Below are 22,145 nucleotides of genomic sequence, written 5' to 3' on the forward strand. Positions count from 1 at the left end.
GAGAATCTAAAAAGTAGGAAAAGATTGAGAAAGATGAGTTTGTGCCAAGCTTGGACCTGCTAAATCTCTGCCAAAGAAGCTGTCCTCCTGACCCATCCATCTGAACAGTACAGGAGGTAAATTAATGTCTAGGCAATGGACAGAGCACTAATAATCTCCTAGAAACCAATGAAGAGAAGAGAATTATAGTTGATCTCAGGTTTGAAAGACAAAAATGACATTCTTTGCTTCCATTCAACCAATGAATATTCATTGGATACCAATTATGTGCCTGCCATACAGTTTTCTAGAAGTTGAGACTTTAAGAGTGAACAAAAAACTTGTTTGTCTTCATGAACTTTTTGAACCTGGTGAAAGAGAAAAGACAATGTCCAATAATCAAGAAAATACGAACCATAGTGAGTGCTAAAAACATGTATATTTTGCTCTGAGAATATTAAATGAAGAGATTTAAATAAGATTCTGCTGTGTAAGGAAAAGCTTCTCTGAAGATGTCATAAATTACCTGAAATCTAAAAGGTGAGTTACTTCAGTCATACAAGGATTGAGGAATATACTTTTAATATTTATGTCCTGAGATGGGACTGGAGTGTATGTAAAATAATTTCAAGAGCCTAGAAAGTGGCTTCTGGTATGAATTTACTAAGGTAATGAAAGTCAGGGTCAGGCACTGTGCAGGATAAATGGATTTCATGCAAGAGGAGCTATTATAGTCCTGCCTTTGAGAAACATACAATTTGGTGGATAAAACTCTTCATGACCATGTCAGTCAACCGTAGACAATGAGGTCTTGTGGATCCTCAGTTCTTGTGTGCTCTTGGGGCACCAGTTATAGTTAGGTCAGCTGAAAGTTTAAGACCAAAGATGTCCTAAGAGCAGAGGCTGCTTTGCTAAGACTTGAAGGAAGGAGTGGGAGTTAGCCAAGAAGTACACTTGGAGAGGGGAGCATTTTCATGTGTGAAGAAAAATGTGGCAGTAGTGCTGTGTTCAGGAAATGACAACAGCTCTGAATTTAAGAGCATAAAGCTAGAGATCTGAAGTGGCAGGAGGAGGATGGGTCATGAAAAGCAGGATCAAGTTTATCAAAGGCCTCACTTACCACATTCAGAGGACCCATTTAATGGCTACTAAGAGGGTCATGCAATCTATGGGAGTTTATTCCAGTGCCATTGTGAGGATATATTTTATGGAAGCAAAGTTGAATACAGAAAGTCCAGGTGTTAAAGTATAGAGACTTGCACTAGGGCAATAATAACTAGAGAAGGAAGAAGATGCACATCTGAAAAATATTTAGATCAAAGGGGAAGTGCTTGATGATTCATTAATAAGGACAAGGAGGTAAGGATTAAACACGTTTCTAGCTTTGGTGAACAAGTTTTACAATTAGAGATCTTCAAAAACAAATATATCAAATGAGAAAGATTGTGTTAAAGTTGATTATCCTAGAAACCTATCAGGCAACTGAATATGGTCCTGAAAATTAGGAGAGAGGTCAGGGCTAGAGATATAGGTGGTAAAGTCATAGGTTAAAAGCCAGTGAGAATGGGTTGAAAAGATGTTCTAAATCTAGAGTCCATAGAGAAATACCAGTACATTGGATGATCACCAAACATTGAAAAATTTTAACATGTTAGTGCCAGTTGTATGAGAAGCTCATAAAGGCTACTAAAGAAATTGTTCAGTATTGGAGGTTTAATTTAGATCCTTGAGTACTGGCTGATGAAGACCTGGGAAGGAAGACTGCTTCTAGATCTGAAGTCAAAACTTTCTGTTATTAAAATTGGGCGTCATAAACTTGTTATCCATTAGGAGAAAAACATCGCACATGTCAAAGATATACCCCTTTGAACCAACATAAGCACAAATCGCTTTTATTCAATTCACTTTATAGGCATTTCACAAATTATTCACATGTGCTCTACAGATCTAGAAGACAATTTATAGTTTTTAGAGAAAAATTAGAATATATGTTTTCTGCCATATTCAGGCAGTTTACCAAAAAGCATACACCAAGACATGTATAGTGTATCGTGTTACTCATGTGAAATAGGAAGCCAATGGCAGCCAATCAAGGGTTAATCATTCACTAGGGCCTGGATTCAGGGTACCAGTCATCTAAAAAGAGATCAACAAGCAGTAAGTTTGCCTCTGTGTCCTAAAAAGGATATAATGAAGCTATCTACATGTAATTTGCAAGGAATCGCTCTTCTCAGGACAAGCACATTCATAATACATGCAAACTGAAGTGGTTGTCAAGCCTAAAAGATATAAATCAATTGTGGTTCCACTGTATCTAATTCTCTTTTCCTCAGGCTTCCTTGAGCTCAAAACTGCTTCTAGCTCCCTGCCCATAGTTGTTCCGTGGGACACTCAAAGCACAACATGGGTTCATTTACTTTATTTAACAAATGCTGTACTTATCGACTGCCTTTTCAGTATCAGCACTGCTCCAGGCATTAGGAACAAGTAGGAGAAAAGGTAAATAAAGTTTCTTCTGTTTACAGAAAACTTTTTCATTGTTAGAGAGGAGAGACAATAAAATATATATAATTCAACAATTCGTATGATAAAATACCTGACTTAAGAACTGAATTTGTTCCCCAGGACTGGTTGTAACTAAGTTAGTACAGCTGAGATCTGGATGTTTACCTGGGTAGATTGAATAATCACTTTTTAGCTTCCCTAAAACATGAGAAATGGGAGAGAAATAACAAGGTTTCAGCCAAGAAAAAATAAGGGGAGGAAGAATTTGTGTAAAGGACCAAAGATAAGACCAAAAGTAGTGTGGAGCAGGAAGAAGGAAGGTGGGAAGGGAGTATTTAAGAGAGGGAAGGCAGGAGCCAAGGGTGGAAAGAGATTTGCAGATCAGGCAAAAACTAATTTGGAGCCAGCCATGGTGGAGTACCTCTGTCATTCCAACAGTCTGGAGACAGAGATGGGAGGACTGCAGTTCAAGCTGAGCCTGAACAATTTAGCAAATTAGTGAGGCCCACCCCCATCTCAAAACAAGAAAGGTGTGGGTATGTAGCTCATTGTGAAGGCCTTAGGTTCAATTCCCAGTACTGTGGAAAAAATTAATTTGGATTTTATCTTAAGTACAAAGTGAGATCCCTTGGGTGACTTACATGTGAGGATTAATTACTTGTAATTTTACAGAGATGTCTGGGGCTACGGTATGGAGAATGGATTAGAGGTACAAGCTGGAAGCCAGGAGACACTTAATGGGCCATTGCTGCAGTTCATGCCATCAAGGGGACTGACTTGATTTTAGGTAGAGATGAGAAGTGGATATGGTCAGAAGAAGTGACTATATCCTTCTATCCCAGAACATCTTTTCCTCCAGAATTCTTTGTATCAGTGACTACATTTACCCTCTATTCAAATGGCCTCACTAATAATTTCACTCTTACCTTTAACTTTCATTCCTCTTTCCTCATCCTCAACTGGAAGTTCATCAGATCCTATCAGATAGCCACAAAAACTGGCTTGCACTAATAATCCTTTCTCCTCTCTCTTTTCACCACCTTAGCTTAAGAGTTCCACAGTTCCTGGTATGAATTTTTAAAAGAAGGCAGTGATTGCTTTGTGCCTCAAGTCTCCCTCCAGTCCCTCACAACCTGTTTTTCAAATCTGTCATGCGAGCTACATCTGTCTTAAATATCCTCTCAAATTACCATTAAAAATACTCTTTGACTTCTCATTTTGCTGAGGAGTCTTTCACACTTTGTTCTAGAAACAAATCCATTTGTTTTTCCCGCATAGTTGGGGATCGAACCCATGGTCTTACAGATGCTAGTCAAGCACCTTACCACTGAGCTACATCTTCAGCCACCAAAACATTGGTCTAAGGAATGCTTTTATCAGCAACCAAATATGTAGAAGAGGAGCTCTTTTTATGGTAGCAAGGCACCCCACCCATCTCTCCATGCACACAGCCATACAGACAAGGCTGGTTACTTTCCACCTTCTCACCACCGCTCACACTGAATTGCAGCAAGCTCTTTATCCTTCTATTCGTCTGAAATCCTCCCTCTGCCTGTATATTGTAGCTTATTTTTCTTGGCCCCATGAATTCACCCTTGAAAATTTATGTAAAATATCATCTCTATGTACTTCAATATTGTTCCTAAGAGCAAAGAAACAACCTAAATATCCACTGGTTCTGTCAGATGCTCTTATGGAACTACTGTGCTACATCCATTTCCATTGCTGAGAAAGAATGATTTTTCTTCATAGTCATCAGACTTTCTAAATGCCAATGTGCTCCTATAAGGGCGTGAGGGTTTTTTTCAGAGTTTTAAAAATTGCAAAAGAATGAAATGTGAAATAGTTTACCTTCCCAGTTATTTCCCAGGAAACTCAGAATTTCTTGATTAAAAGCCTAGTTTTACTCTTTCTTACACAGTAGGTGCTATTCTTTGGCATTTAGGGTAAATATGTGTAACAGTAATGAAAATTTTCAGACTAAATAGAAACAACCCCATAGGCAAACAAATGAGTAAGATTTATTTTTTTTTTCTGTAATAAAATTCTAACTATGCACAACAACTCTGTCTCCTTACTTTGGATTTGAAAAATGTATAATTATGATTTAGAGCCAAAGTTTAAACATATGCTGTCTTGAATCTCCTTGTGCTAAATTTCTCCAGCACTAAGAAGAACATTTCAGTGTACAAAGCAAGATTTTGAGTTTTGTGCTGAAGACATATATTAGTATATATGTCATATGCAAAAGTGTTTATGACACCTCAGATGCCTTTTGTGAGAAAGCCAAGTTAAGAGATTCTCCATGGACTGTTGTTGTTCTTCAGCTTAAGGACTTACAAAACAGAACTTAGGTTTCACATTGAGTGAAAAAAATGTTTTTTCATTTTGAGTTTTCTTGCCTCTGTTTATAATCCTTGATGTTTTCCCCCTAAATCTAGTTTTATTTTAGTAAGAAACTACCACCTGAAAGTTTGCATATTATCACTAAAATATTGTAGCTTTTATTTTGCTAACATGTTGTAATGTCTTACATTTCTGTAAAGGTTTATAATTTTTCAAACCATTTCTATACCTACTCTATTATTGATTTCTCATACATGCCATAAGGAAAGCTGGACATCTATTTTGTTTTCAAGGTACAAATCTGACTTGGCAATGTTGAGTAGTTTTTCCAAAATCAGACATGTAGTAAATATTAAAGTGAGGGTTGAAATCCAAATTTTCATCTTGTTAGCCCAGAAATGGTTTTTCTTGCCATTATTTGTATATATGATTTTGGAATAGAGCTCTTTGAAAATGTTTTCTCTTCACTTGGCAAGATGTTTATCAACATCCTTAGACTCCGAGGTCTTTTGGGGTCATTTTCTGAACAGAAGTGTAATTACGTACATTAAAATAGCTTGGAAGAAAATCTTGTAACGATTCCTAAACTGATGTTGTATGTGAGAATGTTCTATATTTTACTCGCACACTGTTTTTCATTAACAAATACTGACAAGAGTAGATTTCAATTCTAATGCTTTTTCCACTTGTAAGACCTAATAAGCAGTGAAGTTGCTATTAAAAACCACTGAAACTCCCAGAAAGGAAGCACACTACTACTAACAACTGCTTCTAATTAACTGATCAACAAATTCCTCCATCATTTTTTCAGATTGTCTTTGGAGCACTGGGTCATGTTTTATAATCTCAGTTTTTCTCATACTTCAGCAACTACCCATAAACAATACTGATCACATTTTAAATTGGTTTTCACTCCCTAGAATGTGACAAATGAGAAGTAAATTTTTAAGTGAAGTAAATTACAGTAACTCAAGCATTTAGCACGATTGCTTGTGACATTATTTTTTACTTAAAGACAGAATTTCAATAGGGTATTTGCTGGAATGAAATAATCTTAAACACTATTTTGTTTAGCATTACAATTTTAATCTTCCTATTTGTGGGCAATGGGCCAATTGTAAAGATAGAAATTTTGTCTTTATTCAAGTGATTATTGATTTCTTTTCCTTTGTAAAGAAGTAAAATAAAGCCTAAATTTGAAATGATTTCCGAAACTACAAATACTTTTTAGTCCAAAAATCATAGAAAATTCATGTAGTGCAGGTATAATTTCGGTTTCTCCCAGTCTTTCATTCTCTTCATCTTTCAGCTTTCCTTATACCCCTAAGTTATAGAGGTATAACAGTGTTGATCCAGTCTATCCAAATGCTTGCTAGAAATATTGTGAATTACCACCAGTTTTTACCAAAATGAAAATCACTGTATCGCCACCACTATAAATAATAAGAGCAGAAAGGGAAAGAAAAGAAAATGGGGAGAAGTGGGCACTGGGCCTACTTTTACTGCTTACTGATTCTGTTAACCCTAAACAATTTAATTGGTCAGTGTCCAGATCTCTCAGGGTCAATTACAAGGACCAATTTAGATCATGTAAGTATATGTGCATTGAAAAGTATCAAAGTAACAAAGAAATTAGGTACCTGTATTATAATTAATGGAAGTAAGACTCCCAGACCCATTAAAACCATAAAACAAAAGAAGATCTAGGGGCTTTGTATATAATACATATGAACAAATAATTGCATGAGAATGAAAATGACTTGCCATGCTTAAGGTTAATAGCCTGTCAATGCTTTTTTCACTAGGGAAATTGCACACAGAAAGTGGATAGCAAACTAATATTATGAAGGTGACTCCAGAATATTGCAGCTGATAGCAACTCATATGTGACTGGCTTGCACACTGCTCCTTGCAGCTGCATAGACCTTTTCCAGTTTCAGGCTCATAAAGTGCAAAGATATCTGTGGGTTTATTTGTGCCCACATGAGAAAAATTTCCGTTTGGATACATAGCAGAGTAAGTAGTCACACAAGTCCCCTATCCATCCTGTGAACATGAATCCTGGCAGCAGGTAAGGTAGGCTATTTTTTACTCTACGTGAAGAAAGGGGCAAAGTAAAGTAGCAGCACTTCTGCTCAAATAGGACTTGCTGTGTAATTTGCTGCTTAATGATAAAGGGAGAAAAGAGATGAAGGAAGGCAAATTCCTTCCTTTTCATTTTCTATGGATGAAATTAGAGTTTATCTTGGCAAGAGGTAGAATTGCTCTGCTAAAAATATACCATCAAACTGACATTTCTCTGTATTATCAGAAAAGGGGTTTGTCAAAATGCAAAACAGTCATGTATGTGATAAGTGTTCTTTATAGGAAAAAGTATACTGTGGATGGATGCTTTGGATATACAACTGGGTTTTATGGTGGTTCTCAGTTGTCAGGTAAACAAAGGGGAGTACTTCCAAAAGTAATAACATTTCTGGGAGTGTGTTAAAGTGTGTCATTAGCTGGTTGTATGTTTTTGTTAGTGTTGCTTATTTCTATTTGCCACTCCATCTCTTCCCTTAAGTTTGAAAAAAAACACAAGAGTAAGATCAAGTTCCTTCTTACTCCTCTGTTACTTGGAATGCAGTTACATGCAAGATGCACCTCCATAATTGGTGTTGACCTCATTTTCATTAATATTCCACCCTCAAATTATTTTGACACCAACTCAGGACTGTCAAAATTTCTGTGAGCTTTAAAATTATTTTCTTCAGGGCTGAGGATGCAGCTTAGTGGTATAGTGCTTGTCTCACATAACAAAGCCGTGGGTTTGATCCCCACAATGCCAATAATAATAATAATAATATATAATATAATAATAAATCCTTTTGTGTAGCAGAGCACTAGATTATGTTTGTGTGATGTTTGTTGGTTGGTTGGTTAGATTTTTTTTGTTTTTGAGACAGGATCTTGCCAGGCGATAGTTGCCATGTAGCCCAGGCTGGCCTTGAACTCATGGTGATTCACCTGACTCAGCCTCCCGAGTGCTGGGTTACAGGTGTATGCCACCAGCTTCTCTAGATTCTGAGTAGAGAATAGAATGTTATTTCTCCGAAACGCTGTTGAGGTTTCAAGAGGGACATAAGTGCAGTCTCAAAAGTAGGGATTGGTGGGAAGGAAAAAGTAAAGAGGACAGCTGCACACTGGAGATTGGGATCTAGTGGGGGGTCCCCCGAGTAAGCACAGTTACCCTGTGCCTGGAGTCTATTGGCCATGAGTCCCAGGTAATTCACCTTATTCTCATATCACTGTGGTGAAGCTCAGCCCTGTAATTCCCATTAATGTCAAGAACCTCAAAGGAGAATATGGTGGTTTTAGATCTTGTTAGTGTTCTCTGGATATTTGTAAAGGCAGACAGAAATCCACTCTGGAGAAAAACATCCCCAGATTTAAGCCTTACAGATTTTTCTGAGTAAGATCATGCAATTATTTAAAGAAAATGCAGAGATCACATGACCATAATGAACCAACCATCTTGAATGAGAGTCAGCAGAAAAACATTTAGACTTTCAGAAATTATAGATTTTAAATTGTCATAAACAATGTAGAATAGCTTTGTATGAATTTTTATGAAATACAATATATATAATATATATGATCTTGAAAGGAAAATCTTTGTGTATCAGAAGTCAGTGATTAAACAGCAGTTAGATACAAATAAGTAAACCAGCATAAATAAAAATATATTTGAGCAAAATATCTAGTTTGCCACATGAAATAGGATAATCAGAGATATAAAGAGAAAGTAAGAAGAATACAAGGAAATCTAATATCTACTCAGAGCCGCATTCAGAGTATAGAATCCAATACTGAATTTTCTAGGATGGTTAAAAGATACATAGCACAATTTGTTTCAAATTTAAAATGAATGGAAATCTATACCTTGACCTACCCTGGTGATATTATAGAATACCAAAGACAGAGATGGTAACCTAAAATCAGCCAGAAGGAAGAGAAGCTTACATATGAGGGTGTGCCCATTATACCAAGAGCACATTAATCAACCATGACACAAGCCAATGGAATGATCAGTTTAAGGTATTAAAAATAAATCTCTAATACTCATCACATCAAGGATTATCTTTCAAGTACGATGACAAAATAAAGATTTTTTAAATAATCAAAAGTGAAATATACTGTCACCAATAATCATTTACTAAAAAAGAATCTCTACGGTATGTACTTGGGCAGAATAAAAATAATTTCAAGATTTAGCTATTTATAGTTGTGCTGCTATAAAAATAGGCATGCATGTATCACTGTGATGTGATATCTTTAACTCTTTTGGGAAGATACCTCAAAGGAAAATAGCTGGATCAAATAAAATTTCTAGTTTTAGTTATTTGAGGAATCTGCATACTGATTTACATAGTGGTATACTAGTTCCCAACAACAACATGAAGGGTTCCTTTTCCCCCCACTGCCCTGCCAGCATTTATTATTTGATTTCTTGATGATAGCAATGCAATTCACATTATCTAAATCTTGGAAGCAGCCTATATCTCCATCAGCAGAGGAATGAATAAAGAAAATGGTGTTTACACAAAATGGAGTACTGCTCTGCCAGAAAGAACAATAAACTTGAGTCATCTGTATGGTCTCAATGCACCTTGAGACCATAATGTTAAGTGAAGTAAATCAGACACACAAGTTTAAATATCACGTGCTTTCTTTTTATATGAGAAACCCAAATTATAAATAAAGATCAAAATCAAAGACAGGTAATAGAAAGTAGGGAAATACATCATTCTCAAAAGGGAAAGTGATCCAAGCGATGGAGGAGGCAGGGAGAGAGGGGAGGGAAAGTGAATGAACAAATGAAGGTGTGTTAGGCACGTGTCCCAGGTCCACACAAGGAATGCACACTTTATGTACTGCAAACACATACTAATAAAAAAATATTTCCAGAAGGAAAATCTAAGGTGCCAGATAAAATCAGGACCAAATAAAACAGTAAATATGATACAAATCTAGATAAGCATCATACCATCTAATGACCAAGGTGATAGATACATTTTGTTCTGAGGTTTGAGAAAGGACAGAAGAGTGTGGACTGAAATACATCGTATTTATATGCTCCACCACTTGCCACTCCTGCTCTGGACCCCAGCTAAAGATACATGGACCAAAGTGAACTTTTTCTGTAAGCACAGGGGACTTCCTTTGGCCTCATTCAGTGGGGAAGTCCTGTGGAGGAGCTCACCACTCTGAATATTGAAGTTTCATTTTTAAATGAAAGCATTACCATTAATTATCAAGTTAAATACATGGTTGTTTTAATTCACTTGATCTACAAATAAATTTTTCGTTTGTTAAATACTGTTGGATACCAAGTCAAATTATATTTAGTGTTAGTTTTAGCTAGCTACTGATGTACAAGGAAAAAGAACATTGTAAAACATGAACTACAGGGCTGCTAGGGCAATCCAATACATTTAAGAAATGCATTAATTAATTTTTAGAAACATCTTAGGATATGCTCTTGCGGTGAAGGTTGCCAAAGCATAAGAGCTACTTCATTGCTTAAAGTCAAGTGTTAACATGTGGAAATTAAGAAATTAACATTATCAACCCAGTGCGGTGGCACAGGTCTGTAATCCCAGCACTTTGGAAGACTGCCAGGAGGATCTATCAAGACCTTGTTTGAAAATTTGAAAAGGAATAGGGCTGGGGGTGTAGCTAGCTCAGTGTGGAGACTGGGTTCAATCCTCAGTGCCAGAAAAAAAAATTAATATACTAAAAATGTTGTCTTAACTAAAGCCCATTTGTGCTAGCATTTGTTAATGAAATTGTGTTGTTTTCATCCTGAGAACCTTCTTATGTTCTTTATCACCCCAAAAAGCCCAGTTCTCCTAAGCCATTCCTCATTTATTATGTCCATATGACTGTGGACTTCTTTCACAACCCTTAAAATATTTTACTAATTTTGATCTTCCAAAAGAGCACCCTTATTTGATTGCTATTTTCTACAACCATGATCACATTTTCCATTCCCCTAGCTACCATCTCCGGCTTCCCCAAAGCATCAGCCTTACCCAGACTGGTGTTTCATTCTTCTTCACCACATTATCCCTCACATCCTCTCTTACCTTGATGAAATTCCCAACTCAGGCAGTAGTCTATTTTCTCTCAATATTTTTGTAGATAACTCCTCATCCTAATTCTCCCACCCAAATTTTCGAAAATCTCTGCTCCCCTTATCAAGGTCCTACCCATCTAGTAACCATCTAATTTCCTCTTCGATTGGAAATTTAGAAGTAATCTGGGAGAACTCCCACGGGCCCCCACCAACATATCTAACTGTCCATCTGTATCTGTGTCTTTCGGTGCTGCCTCTTTTCCTGTTGTTATGGATGAACCTTCATGCTTCTAACTCAAATCAAACTCTTCTTTTTTTAACTAGATGCCTCTGTTCTTGACTGGTAAGCAATGTCACTCCAGCAGCTCTCTCTCTCTCTCTCTCTGTCTCTCTCTCTCTCATAATTTTTTGTATCTCTTATGTTAATAGAGATTTTTCCCATTAGTATTTAAACATGAGGTTATTTCTCCAAAACGTGTTGCGGGGGAGACCTCTTAAACTCATTTCTGCTTCTGGCCACCCTCCATTTCTCCTTTTCCCTTTATAGGAAGACTTTTTTCATTAAAACTGTTTTTTTCAAACTTACTACAGCAACTCTCTGCATTATTAAATCCATTCTTCCTCAGGTATGATTTTACTCATCCTCCCAGCAGCATTGGAAAATGATTTCTCATCCCTCCTGGAGACATCTTCCTCCCTGGCTTCCAGAACGCCCCCTTCCTGTACCTTCTGCCTCTTATCCCTCCCGTTCCTCACCCCCTGGGTGGGTTCGTTCCCTCAATCCATGTAATTCCCCATCCACCAATGTAAAAGAAAATCAATTCTTTTTTTTTTTTGGTACCAGGGATCGAACTTGGGTCCTTCTGCTTGCAAGGCAGGCAGCGAAGATCTATTCTTTTTTATGTCTTTTCTTTATTAGCCTAGCAGTGGGCCAGGTATGATCCACTGACTTTTTCCCTCCTATATATTCCTTAAATACTTTCTCTGATTTATATTTTTCTACATGTATCATAATATTAAATGCGATGTGTTTTATTTATTGCATTTATTACCGATATAATACATAGAATATAAATTTATATTCTGAGATATTGACTGTTTTACTTATTATCCCCAGTGCTGTAGAAGATTCTTACTAATTAGATGTTGACTGAATAAGTGAGCAGATTTTATTTTTTAAAATTTTAACAGTTGTCTATAACATATGAGATGAACTCACATAATTTTAAAAATTATAATCAGAGGAGTGTAGGAGACGTACCCTTTTAACTATGGTCAGCCTACAAAAAACTTCTTCAGGAGCTGCGCATGTAGTCCAGCAGTAGAAACATGCCTAGCATGTACAAGGCCCTAGGCTTGATCACCAGCATCACAAAACAAGTAAATCCATATCCTTCTGTGACCTTCTTAATAAAATTGTCATTTTATTTCACTGTTATCAATCTTCTTTTAATCCTCCCTGTGTCTTATCCATATGGTAGGAGATACCTTACAGCATCACTTCCTGTTTCTTAGAATGCCATGGTCCCCGTCCTCCTGCGAACAGGCTTCAGAGTCCACTTAGCCCACAGATTCACCACCTGCACCCTGCTCCGCCACCCACTGTGCTCGCTTAGCATCCAGGACTTCATTTCCTAGGAATATCATCTTTATAATTACCATTTAATTCTTCTCTTGGATGAACCAAGAAGTTAAGAAAGTTCTTCAACTTCCATCCTTGACTGAATTAAATAAAAATGTCAAATTATAGGCATTAAAGCGTAGCTCAGTTTCTATGAGCTGTTTCAAGATACTGAAATTGGATTTAATTATTATATGCAATGGGCATTAAACATTTATGAGATGAATGGCCTACCATTTAATTAGATAGTTAGTGAAGTATTCATAAGGTACTTTGTTTTAAGAATAACTAATGTGTAATAACAGAAAAGGAACGTGCCTCTGTTTTCTACACTTGATCTTAGCCAAAAGGCCGAGAAGCGATGTGCCTCTGGTTTCTTACAGAAAAGAAGTGAAAAGATGTAACTTCTAATTCTAGAGAAGTGTTTTCTGTTTTACTTATTCAGACATGAATCATGGGTGTAAGTGATAGGGGGCCAAGTTTTAGTATGGTCAAATATCAGATCACTGTTTCAAGGTTGTTATGTTGTCAGTACAAAATTACGTTCTTTGCCTTGGTGAAAATGTATTACTCTGTGATTTTGTAAGCATGTTTGACATAAACCATATAATCATTATGATTCCCTAACTCAGTATTGAAGATGAGTCTAAAACCAAACAGAGTTGGCCTGTGAGACTTACTCATTGAATCTGAAATGATTTGCTTTGTTCTACCTTCCTTTTCAAGACTTATTTTGGTTGTTATTTCAGAGAATGGGTGAATAAGTGTCCAGTAAATATATCTGAAGCTAGCAGTTGCTTGCATTGTGGGTATATGTAATTGCCTTATTGATTGCTAGTTATTTGCTTGCTTGTTTCCTATTTTATAGCTAGACCGAGGAAGGGGGACACAGAAGTAGAGTATTTGAAAATAGGGTAGAGATGAGTTTTTGTAGGGAAATTAGGTAAAAGCAGTGCAAATTCTGTGTTATATGAGAACTTGAAGGTTATTACTCAGAAACACGTCATTGAGTCAGTCTTTAAAGCCTTCTTATTGGTATAAAAATGTACTGACTGTACCCGCTTTTACTTAGGAGATGACTGATACAGTCAGCTTTTGGCAATTTCTGATAAGAACTTTTCAGAAATAAAGGCACAGTGTGCAATAGTGTGGAGAGACCTCAAGTGAGGTCTGTGAGCTTATGTTATATGAATGGCAGAAGTTCTGCAATTAAACCTCCTTTGATTTGCCATGAGTGTAGTCACACAAGCTACATTTATTTATTTGCACATTTTCAGCAGGTGTGACACTCTGGCAAGTGCAGTGGCTTGGAGTGCAGCATGGCATCAACACCTTGATTGGTGTGTCCTGATGGAACATTTTCTGAAATGATGTGTGAAGATCTTGCATCATTATTTTTCCAAGCATGTATCCACAAAGCCTTGGCCCTATAAAAGTACAAATAGAATGCCACGCATCAGGCAGTGTGTTTACATTTTATTTCTAGTCCGGGGAAGGATTTATAGTCTCTGGAGGAATTGCTTAGCTCCTGCCTGTTAGGTTTTGATCAGGTCATCCTTAATCAGAGCACTTGAAATACTTTCCACTTGCTATGTGCATGAAGACTGCAGTGAATTTGCTCGGTGAAATGTAGTGCTTCATATTTGTTCTGTGTGTGGACAGTTGTTGCTTTCTAATGTCGTAGTGATGTGTGATAGCCCTGAATGAAACTGTCACCCCTACATTAATCCTGCCTGCTCACTCCATACTCTGTATCTGCTTTGTGACAGACTTTTAAAAAGCATCTTGCCTATCTGCTGAGGACTCAATGTTTCTGTCCCTCAAGAATCCATACGTCATTGAAACCCTAACTAATTTAACAGTCTGTAGAGGTGGGGCTTTTGGGAAATAATTAGCGTCACATTAAACTGTGAGGATAATGCCCTCACAATGGAAATAAAGCCCTCATAGAAAAAGGAGATGCAGGGATTCTCTCTATGTGTCCACTTACACCAAGGAAGTCTGGGTGAGGACATAGTCAGGAAGTAGACCCTCACTAAGAACCTGATTATGCTAGTACCCTGATCTCAGACTCCCAGTTTCTGAGCCCTATGAGAAATATGTGCTTGTTGTTTAAGCCATCCAGTCTCTGACACTCTATTATAGCAGCTATACTGACTGAGAAACCCTCTTTGTTTTTCTTTTCTTTTTTGAAGAGACAGAGATAGAGAAAGAGAGAAGGGGAGAGAGAGAGAGAGATAGAGGGAGAGAGAGACTCAACTCTCTTTAGAATGTTTGGAAACTGGTTAAAGAAGATGTGGTTTTTGTATAAAATGGAGTACTACTCAGCCATAAAGAATGAGAAACTAGAGACATTTATAGCTAAATGAATGCATATTGAGGCCATACTCTTAAGTGAAATAAATAGAACACACATGTGTAAATACCGAATAGTTTCTCTAGTGTGAGAAAGTGAAAGTGTAAATAAGGACTAAAAGATATAATTGATAATGTGAAATAGGAAGAAAAGGGGCAAAGGGGAAGGAAGTGGGAGGGCTAGGGGAAAGGAAAGAAGGGAAAAGAAAAATTATGAGAAAATGAAAAAATAGAAACAAAGTCTTTGTAAATCAGGGAGGGTGGAAGGGATGAGGGAGGACAGGAAATGGGGAAAAAATAAGAACCAAGATATATCATGTAAAAGTACAAGTATCCAATGATAAATGTAAATGTATTGTATACCTAAAATGTACCAATAAAATAATCTAAGAAAAAATTTTTGTTGGAAAGAATGTCATCTGTGGTCTTCATTTCTTCCACAAAAACACAATGTTTTATATGACAGGACTCATGTGACCATATGAAGTGTTGTTAAATTAGTCTATGCTGGACAAGCTTGTTCCTGAGGGGTTTAAATGACTTTCCAAAAATTACTTTTGTTTCATTCTAATAAAACCCACTCTGTTAAGGAAACATATTTTAAAAAATAAAGAATGTGCATGGCTAAAGTAAATTTCATTTTAATCCATCATTTTGAGGCCTCTATTGTACTTATTTTTAGTTTTAGAAAGAAAACATTTTCAATAAATTCCATTCAGGGACAAATCTGTTGTTTCTACAATATGCAAATCAGTGTCTCTCAGTTGGCTTCCATTAAATCAAATACTGTATCTTTATTGCAAACGTAGAAGTCCGTTACAGAAGTGATGGGCACAGGCTCAAAATATTTTCTGAATTTGATCATTGTGGCATTTGTTGATTCTTTAGTTCAATATAACTTTGATTATGTCAATATGCTATGTCTGTACCATCTGATATTCACACTTATCTAATATAGCTACATATGTAGAGGTAATCAATTTGTATAGCAAAAAGACCAGAAAAAAATGAATCTATGCTTCTGTCTTTATGACAGTTGTGTTCTTAAATATTATAAACATAAATACCAACTTTGAACATATTTCTGAAATATGATTTAATGACATTATTATTCCAGTGGCTTCTTTCTAGCCCTTGGAATGAGCAGTCATTTATTGCATATATGAGAACTCATGGCCTGCACACTTACACTTGGATGCTCCATACAGCTGGACACCCTTCTCTATAACGATTATGATTGAGGAAGCTTACGCACATTCATCCCTCTCTTCATGCTTAAAAGTAATGAATAAAGTGTATAGCAAATTGTTGCTCAAATCATATTTGGAATAGTAACAGGCAAAGAATTTGGTTCAAAGAAAATGAAAAGAACGTCCTGTGGGATTTTGTAGCACCTGTCCAGATTACTAAGGTCAAACAGTTCTTGATGTTTTAAACACATTGATGGTGCTTGTCTGTTGTGCATATCCTTTTCTGAGTTTCTTAAATTCTATTTATTTTCATTCTTTTTCTAGTCTGAGTGTAGTTTAAATCAGATATTTTTTCACTTGTGTAGAACATATTTAGTAGTTTTGCTTCAAATGAAGAGTGTCATGCTATTGCAAATCAAAATAAACAGTGTATGGATTGCATTTTGTAAAAGCTCTGGTGCAACTATTGCAACTTAGGTAGCCGGAGATCAAAGTTTTCCATTTGGATACCATTGAAGATATTCCCGTGAAATTAAGGACATCAAGAAGCCCTGCTTTGAAGTAGGATATTCTTCAGTGAAAAGTAATTCCTGAGGTCATATTCTTAATTTAGTAGATGTACTTTAAAGTCTGTTAGGAATAATCACCACCTTTGAAATTACTCTGTTACAATCAGTGTTCGCTGTTCCCCAAACCACAGCTGTTGGCATTTTGATTGCCATAGAAATGAATAGCACTCCGCATTATGGACCATACCCATCATAACAGTTAAATGAACACTCTTATAACACCCTCTGGGACGGGGCAGATGTAGGAGGAAAGGACTGATTACATAGGATAAAAAGTGTCACTGACAAACTGAAACCAGTCCCTTAATACAGCCTTGTGTCTGTCTTGTCACCTATATCTATTTTATTTTATTCCAGGCTATTTCAAAAACAGAAGTGCTGTGTTGAAACTGAGAATCAAAATGAATCATTTCTATTATCTGTCAGGATTTGCCTTTCCATTGCTGGATTTTCTGTGTTGCTTTCTCTTGTTCTGTCTACAGTTTTGTAAATCATTTTGCAAAGTTAATTTAGTCAAAATATGACTGTAATCAAAATATAACCACAAAGAACTATCATTTCTGAATTGAGAGCATTGCATTCCTTGTGAGTTTTTGTTTCAGGATATTATTTTGTGAAGATTCTTTGGTTTATTACATTAATGTTGCATTTTTAATAGAGATTTTTTTGCCAAGCTGGTCTGGTCCCAGAAGGGTTAACATCATGGATATCACAACAGACAGCTTAATCTCTAAATGAAGAATTGAAATTCAGTCTCTTGTATATTAGGGCTATACATTGCACTTGGCTCTGCTCTCAACAGTCTAAAAATGCATTTAAAAAGAAAAAAATTGATTTTGATGCCACCCACCAATTTCAAAAGTTCATGTACTGTTCTCATTCTGGAATTATAAAAGACGCGAAGAAAACTTGAGAATGCATCTCATCTCATAACCTTATATCCAGAAGAAAATAATTACCTTATCTTCTACCACTCAGCTTACTGTCTTCCTTCTAGGTGAACCTGCTGCTTCTTTGGTTGGCATGAATTTGTCTGTATGTGTCCTTGAGGGCAGTGAATCCATCATGTGTAGGGTCCACTGTAGTGCTTCCATCAATGTGTCGATAAAATTTGTATCTGCTTCTTAAGTATGGAGGGTATCATTGAGATAAAAGATAATACACTTCCTAATAGCTTGTGATAAATGCCCAGGGTGCACTAAAAGTCAGGTGAAGCCACACACATGTGAAAAACATATATCTTTCTTGTTCATTACTTTACTGTTTATTATCAAGCACCTGGCAGAGACCTTAACATACAGTAGGTGCTCAATAAATATTTGTTAAATTACATTGAGATTGGTATAAATTTTATCACTCTTAGGTCATTTCTTTCTGCCAAACCATATAAAATCTTCCTTCACCAAGTATTCATTGAGGATTTGTTTTATATGTCAGTGCCTGGCACTAGCAATATAAAGACAATTAACATAAATTCAATGAATTTCTCACCCTCCCACAAAAAAGACAGATACTTATAACAAGTAGCTATAATTCATCCAAGTAAATGTTATAGTTGGTGAATGTAGACAGAACTGTGGAAACATTGAGAAGTAAGCTATGAATAATCTTTTTTGAATGAGTAGAGTTTTGTCAAAGAGAGAGTGGAAGAAGGACTTTATTTTTTTTTGTATTAAATTCGTTTATTGGTACATTGTAGGTATACAACACAATTACATTTCTCACTGGGAATTGTACCTTTACATAATGCATCTTGGTTCTTATTTTTTCCCCATTCCTAGCCCTCCCTTCACGCCCTCCACCCTTCCCTATTTACAAAGACTTTATTTCCATTTTTTTCCATTTCTCATCATTTTTCCTTTCCCTTCTTTCCTTTCCCCTGCCCCTCCCACTACCCCTACCCATTTGGACCTTTTCTTCCTATTTTACATTATCGATTATTCATTCTAATCATTGGTACATTTTAGGTATACAATATAATGACATTCATCATTGGAAATTTGCACCTTTACATAATCTCTCTTGGTTCTTATTTTTCACCCTTGCCCAGCCTTCCCTTCAACCCCTCCAGTCCTCCCTATGTACAAAGATTTTGTTCCGATCTTTCCATTTTCTCATATTAATCCCATTCCCTTCTATCCTTTCCCCTAGCCCTCCCACTTCCTTCCCCTTTGCCCCTTTTCTTCCTATTTCACATTACCTATTATACATTTAGTCCAAGAAGGACTTTATTAAAACAGCAGTCTCTGTTAGGAATGAATACTCAGAAGAGCATGGGGCAGAGATGGAAGTTTCATGTGGCATAGGCAGAATGTACACAGGTACTTTTTGGCATGCCAGGTTGTACAGGATTTCTTAGTACTGGGCTGAAGAGTCTCAATTCTTTTTTATTGTCACAGGTTGAAATCTGAAATACCATTTGTGTGTTAGAAAGACACGTGTTTATGTGGGAGACAGATTGGAGTAAGGAAAAAAGTGAAGGTGTTGAGAATCAGAGGAGACAGAATGTAGGAATGGGATGAGAAGCTGAATTTATATGGTGCCAACAGAAATGGAGAATGGTAAGGAAAGATAAAATATGAAGTATCTTGTTCACCTTAAATTATTTCATTGTTTTCCTAAAAAGTGAACTAAGAGGAAAGTTAGAGGATAAAGTATCTGTAGGAAGACAGAGGCTATAAAAATAATTTATTCTTCCTGCTGGCTAGCTAGAGGCTGCCATTTTTCTCTTTATCTAGGATCTGACATAGTTAATATGAGGCATTCATGGCATTCTTGCTGTCTTTCTCTAAAAGCCCATACTACAGCTTCCTGTGTTTCTGCCCTCACCTTCTCCTTCCACTGAAAATGAATCTGTCAAGGATTCTCCATTTTATTTACTACAGATTTTTCTATTTTGGAAATCATGATTCTGCCTCTCGGTCTTGGAAAATAATCAGGCCCACAGGACTATGTAGGCCCTGTCTTGAGGTAGTAGGGGCTCTGTGTTCTTGCCTTTCAAATATTACCAGGTAGTAAAAACCCTTACAAAGATTATTCTGTCCAGATATTAAAAACAGATGGATTGCCGGGGGATTTAGCTCAGTGGTTTCGCTGCCTGCTATGCAAGCGTAAGGACCTGAGTTCGATCCCCGGTACCAAAAAAACAAAACAAAACAAAACAAAAAAAACAGATGTATCATAGAAGAGAAATTGTGAAAAGCTGATAAACCTGTGAAAATGTTATTAACTTCTCTAGTAATCAGGGAAGACAAACTAAGCACAGGATATGGTACTATTTTTACAACTTTCAGTTCAGCAAAAATAAAAAAGCTAGTGTATGGGTCATCCTTCCCATTGTTGACACAAAATATCCAGCACTCGTAATATAAAGGAGGAGAGGCTTAATTTGGCTTATGGTTTCAGAAATTTTAGTCCATGGTTGATTGGCTTAAAGACAAAAACATCATGGTGACAAGGAAGAGCAAAGCTGTTCACTTCATGGAGGCCAGGAAGCAGAGTAGAGGGAAGAGATATTACTTTCTAAAGGTACACTTCCAGGGACCTACCTCCACCTGGGCCCTGCCTCCTAACAGCACTTGGACATGTGAATATCAGTGGATTATTCCACTGAATATTATAGTGCCCTCGTGATCCAATCGACTCTTCAGGAGTCTCTTAACATTTTCCATTTAGAAAAATGTTTTTTAAAGTACAGCTCTACTAACAGTGCCAGCATTCATTTGATTTTACATAAGCACACTCTTTGAGGCTGAAGCACATTTGACTGGTTTTTAATGTGAAAATAAAATATAAAAGCTGTTCTTTGAGTTACTTCTAAGCAGAAATCACTCATTTCTTAGCAGAATAAATGCTGCAGCCTCAAACACCAACTCCGAGTGTTTTGGGAGAACATGTGAAATGGGTTAATCCATTGACCGTTAAGGTTAATTGACACAGTTAGTACTAGGAACTCCCTTAAAATCAGTTTATGGAGGAGGAACACTGGTACCATATGGGTCATTTTTCTATTGGGAACAACACTAAAATGTCGAAGCTTGAAAAGAGGACTTGGAGGGTCTCAGAGAAAGGAAAAGGGGGACTTGGTCATGATTTTCTGATTGGGATAATAGACTTGTACACTCTGAAAAGCTAATTAGTAAGATTTAGTGAACTCAAAGATCACCTGTGATCTAGCAGTTCTACTCCTAGAAACTCTCCTACAGCTCTGTACAGAGATATGGAAAAGAACACTGATGGAAACACTCAAATAGTCTCTATGCCATCCTTAAGAGAAGATAGTCATTCATTGGAATTCATGTGAAAGAATCAACATTACATACATCAAAATGAGTAAATCTAAAGTATAAAACAATGAGCTAAAATTTAAGTTTTAGATGCATGTTTGGCAGAATATCATTCCACAATGGATAATAACTATAAAATTAAAATTTATAAAAATAATATTTGCATTTATATGGGGACACAAGAAATAAAAGTATAAAAATATCCTGGTATAATAAATACCAATCAAGACAGTGGTCTCTTTGGGAGGTGATCAGTAATAAGACAATGAGAAATATTTGGGACTTTCAATTGTATTGATAAGATTTTATCTTTCCAGTGAGTATAGTGTTGGTTTTATCCACTAATGTTTTTATAACCCTAAAATATATAAAGGATAAAATCCTGCATACAGTTTTACTTGTGTGTTTTTGTTTTCTCTGTCATCACCATTCTCTTCAGCTACCTATTCATCCTCTTTTTTCTGTGGAAATAATTTCATATAAATAGTCAAAGAAAAAGAATATTCAGGCTTCAACCAAGGTGGAAGAAAGAAGCAGAATATAGTAGAAGAAAACATACTTAAAGAGAGGTGTTTGAAACTGTTGCCAGAATGTAACATTTGGTGTCTGTGTTGGGGAGGTGGAAACCAAGGATGGGGATCATTCACTCAGGATTCTAGTGAGGCTTTAGACCACTCTCTAAGAATGTCAGTGACACAGTGGAGGGGCGTGACATTGGAACTGAGGAGATTGAGGTATCTAATACTGTCTCCAGCCATACTATACTTTTTCTAAGAGCATAGCCTGCTATCTTAAAAACTCATTAAACAGTCATTTATTAAATACCTGCCATGTACAAGACACAAATAAAGAGATCCATTAATTTTATGCCCAAATGCTCTTTTCCGTTAATATGTTTCTTAAAATGTTTAAATCCTTAATTTTTAAGCATCACAATACAGTCGCTGCTCCAATAAATTCAACTGAGTAAGCAATTTCAACATAATACAGTTGAATGGTAGCATGGAGCAATATTATTTCATAACTATTTTAAAGAGAGAATCTATTAAAAACTTTAGAATGTGTAAACTCATTTTTTTGCAAATTATATTCAGAAGGAAAACTGAAGGTTGGTTATTTTGAAAATATCCCCAAAATGTGTAGCATATTAACTAATGACTAGGTCAGGCTGAGTTT

At 36.4% G+C, this 22,145-nt stretch overlaps 1 protein-coding gene and 1 pseudogene across 7 annotated transcripts in view; one reads left to right on the plus strand and one right to left on the minus strand.

The window, feature by feature from the left end:
- Positions 1 to 22,145, plus strand: part of Tmtc2 (transmembrane O-mannosyltransferase targeting cadherins 2) — a 531,775-nt gene that overhangs the window by 499,819 nt on the left and 9,811 nt on the right. The window contains exon 11 of one of the 7 annotated variants that reach the window (XM_087192791.1): positions 1 to 22,145. This exon is cut by the window's right edge and continues 5,873 nt beyond it. The exons of the other annotated variants lie outside the window; for them this stretch is intronic. Within the exon in view, the coding sequence (XP_087048917.1) occupies positions 1 to 63 (63 nt within the window). The 3' untranslated portion in view covers positions 64 to 22,145. 7 annotated transcript variants of the gene reach the window in all.
- Positions 12,833 to 12,932, minus strand: LOC147823549 (U2 spliceosomal RNA; annotated as a pseudogene).

This window comes from Heterocephalus glaber, unplaced genomic scaffold (genome assembly GCF_053883595.1).
Source record: "Heterocephalus glaber isolate CG9 unplaced genomic scaffold, H.glaber_assembly_v1.0 deba00001572, whole genome shotgun sequence".
NCBI lineage: Eukaryota > Metazoa > Chordata > Mammalia > Rodentia > Bathyergidae > Heterocephalus > Heterocephalus glaber.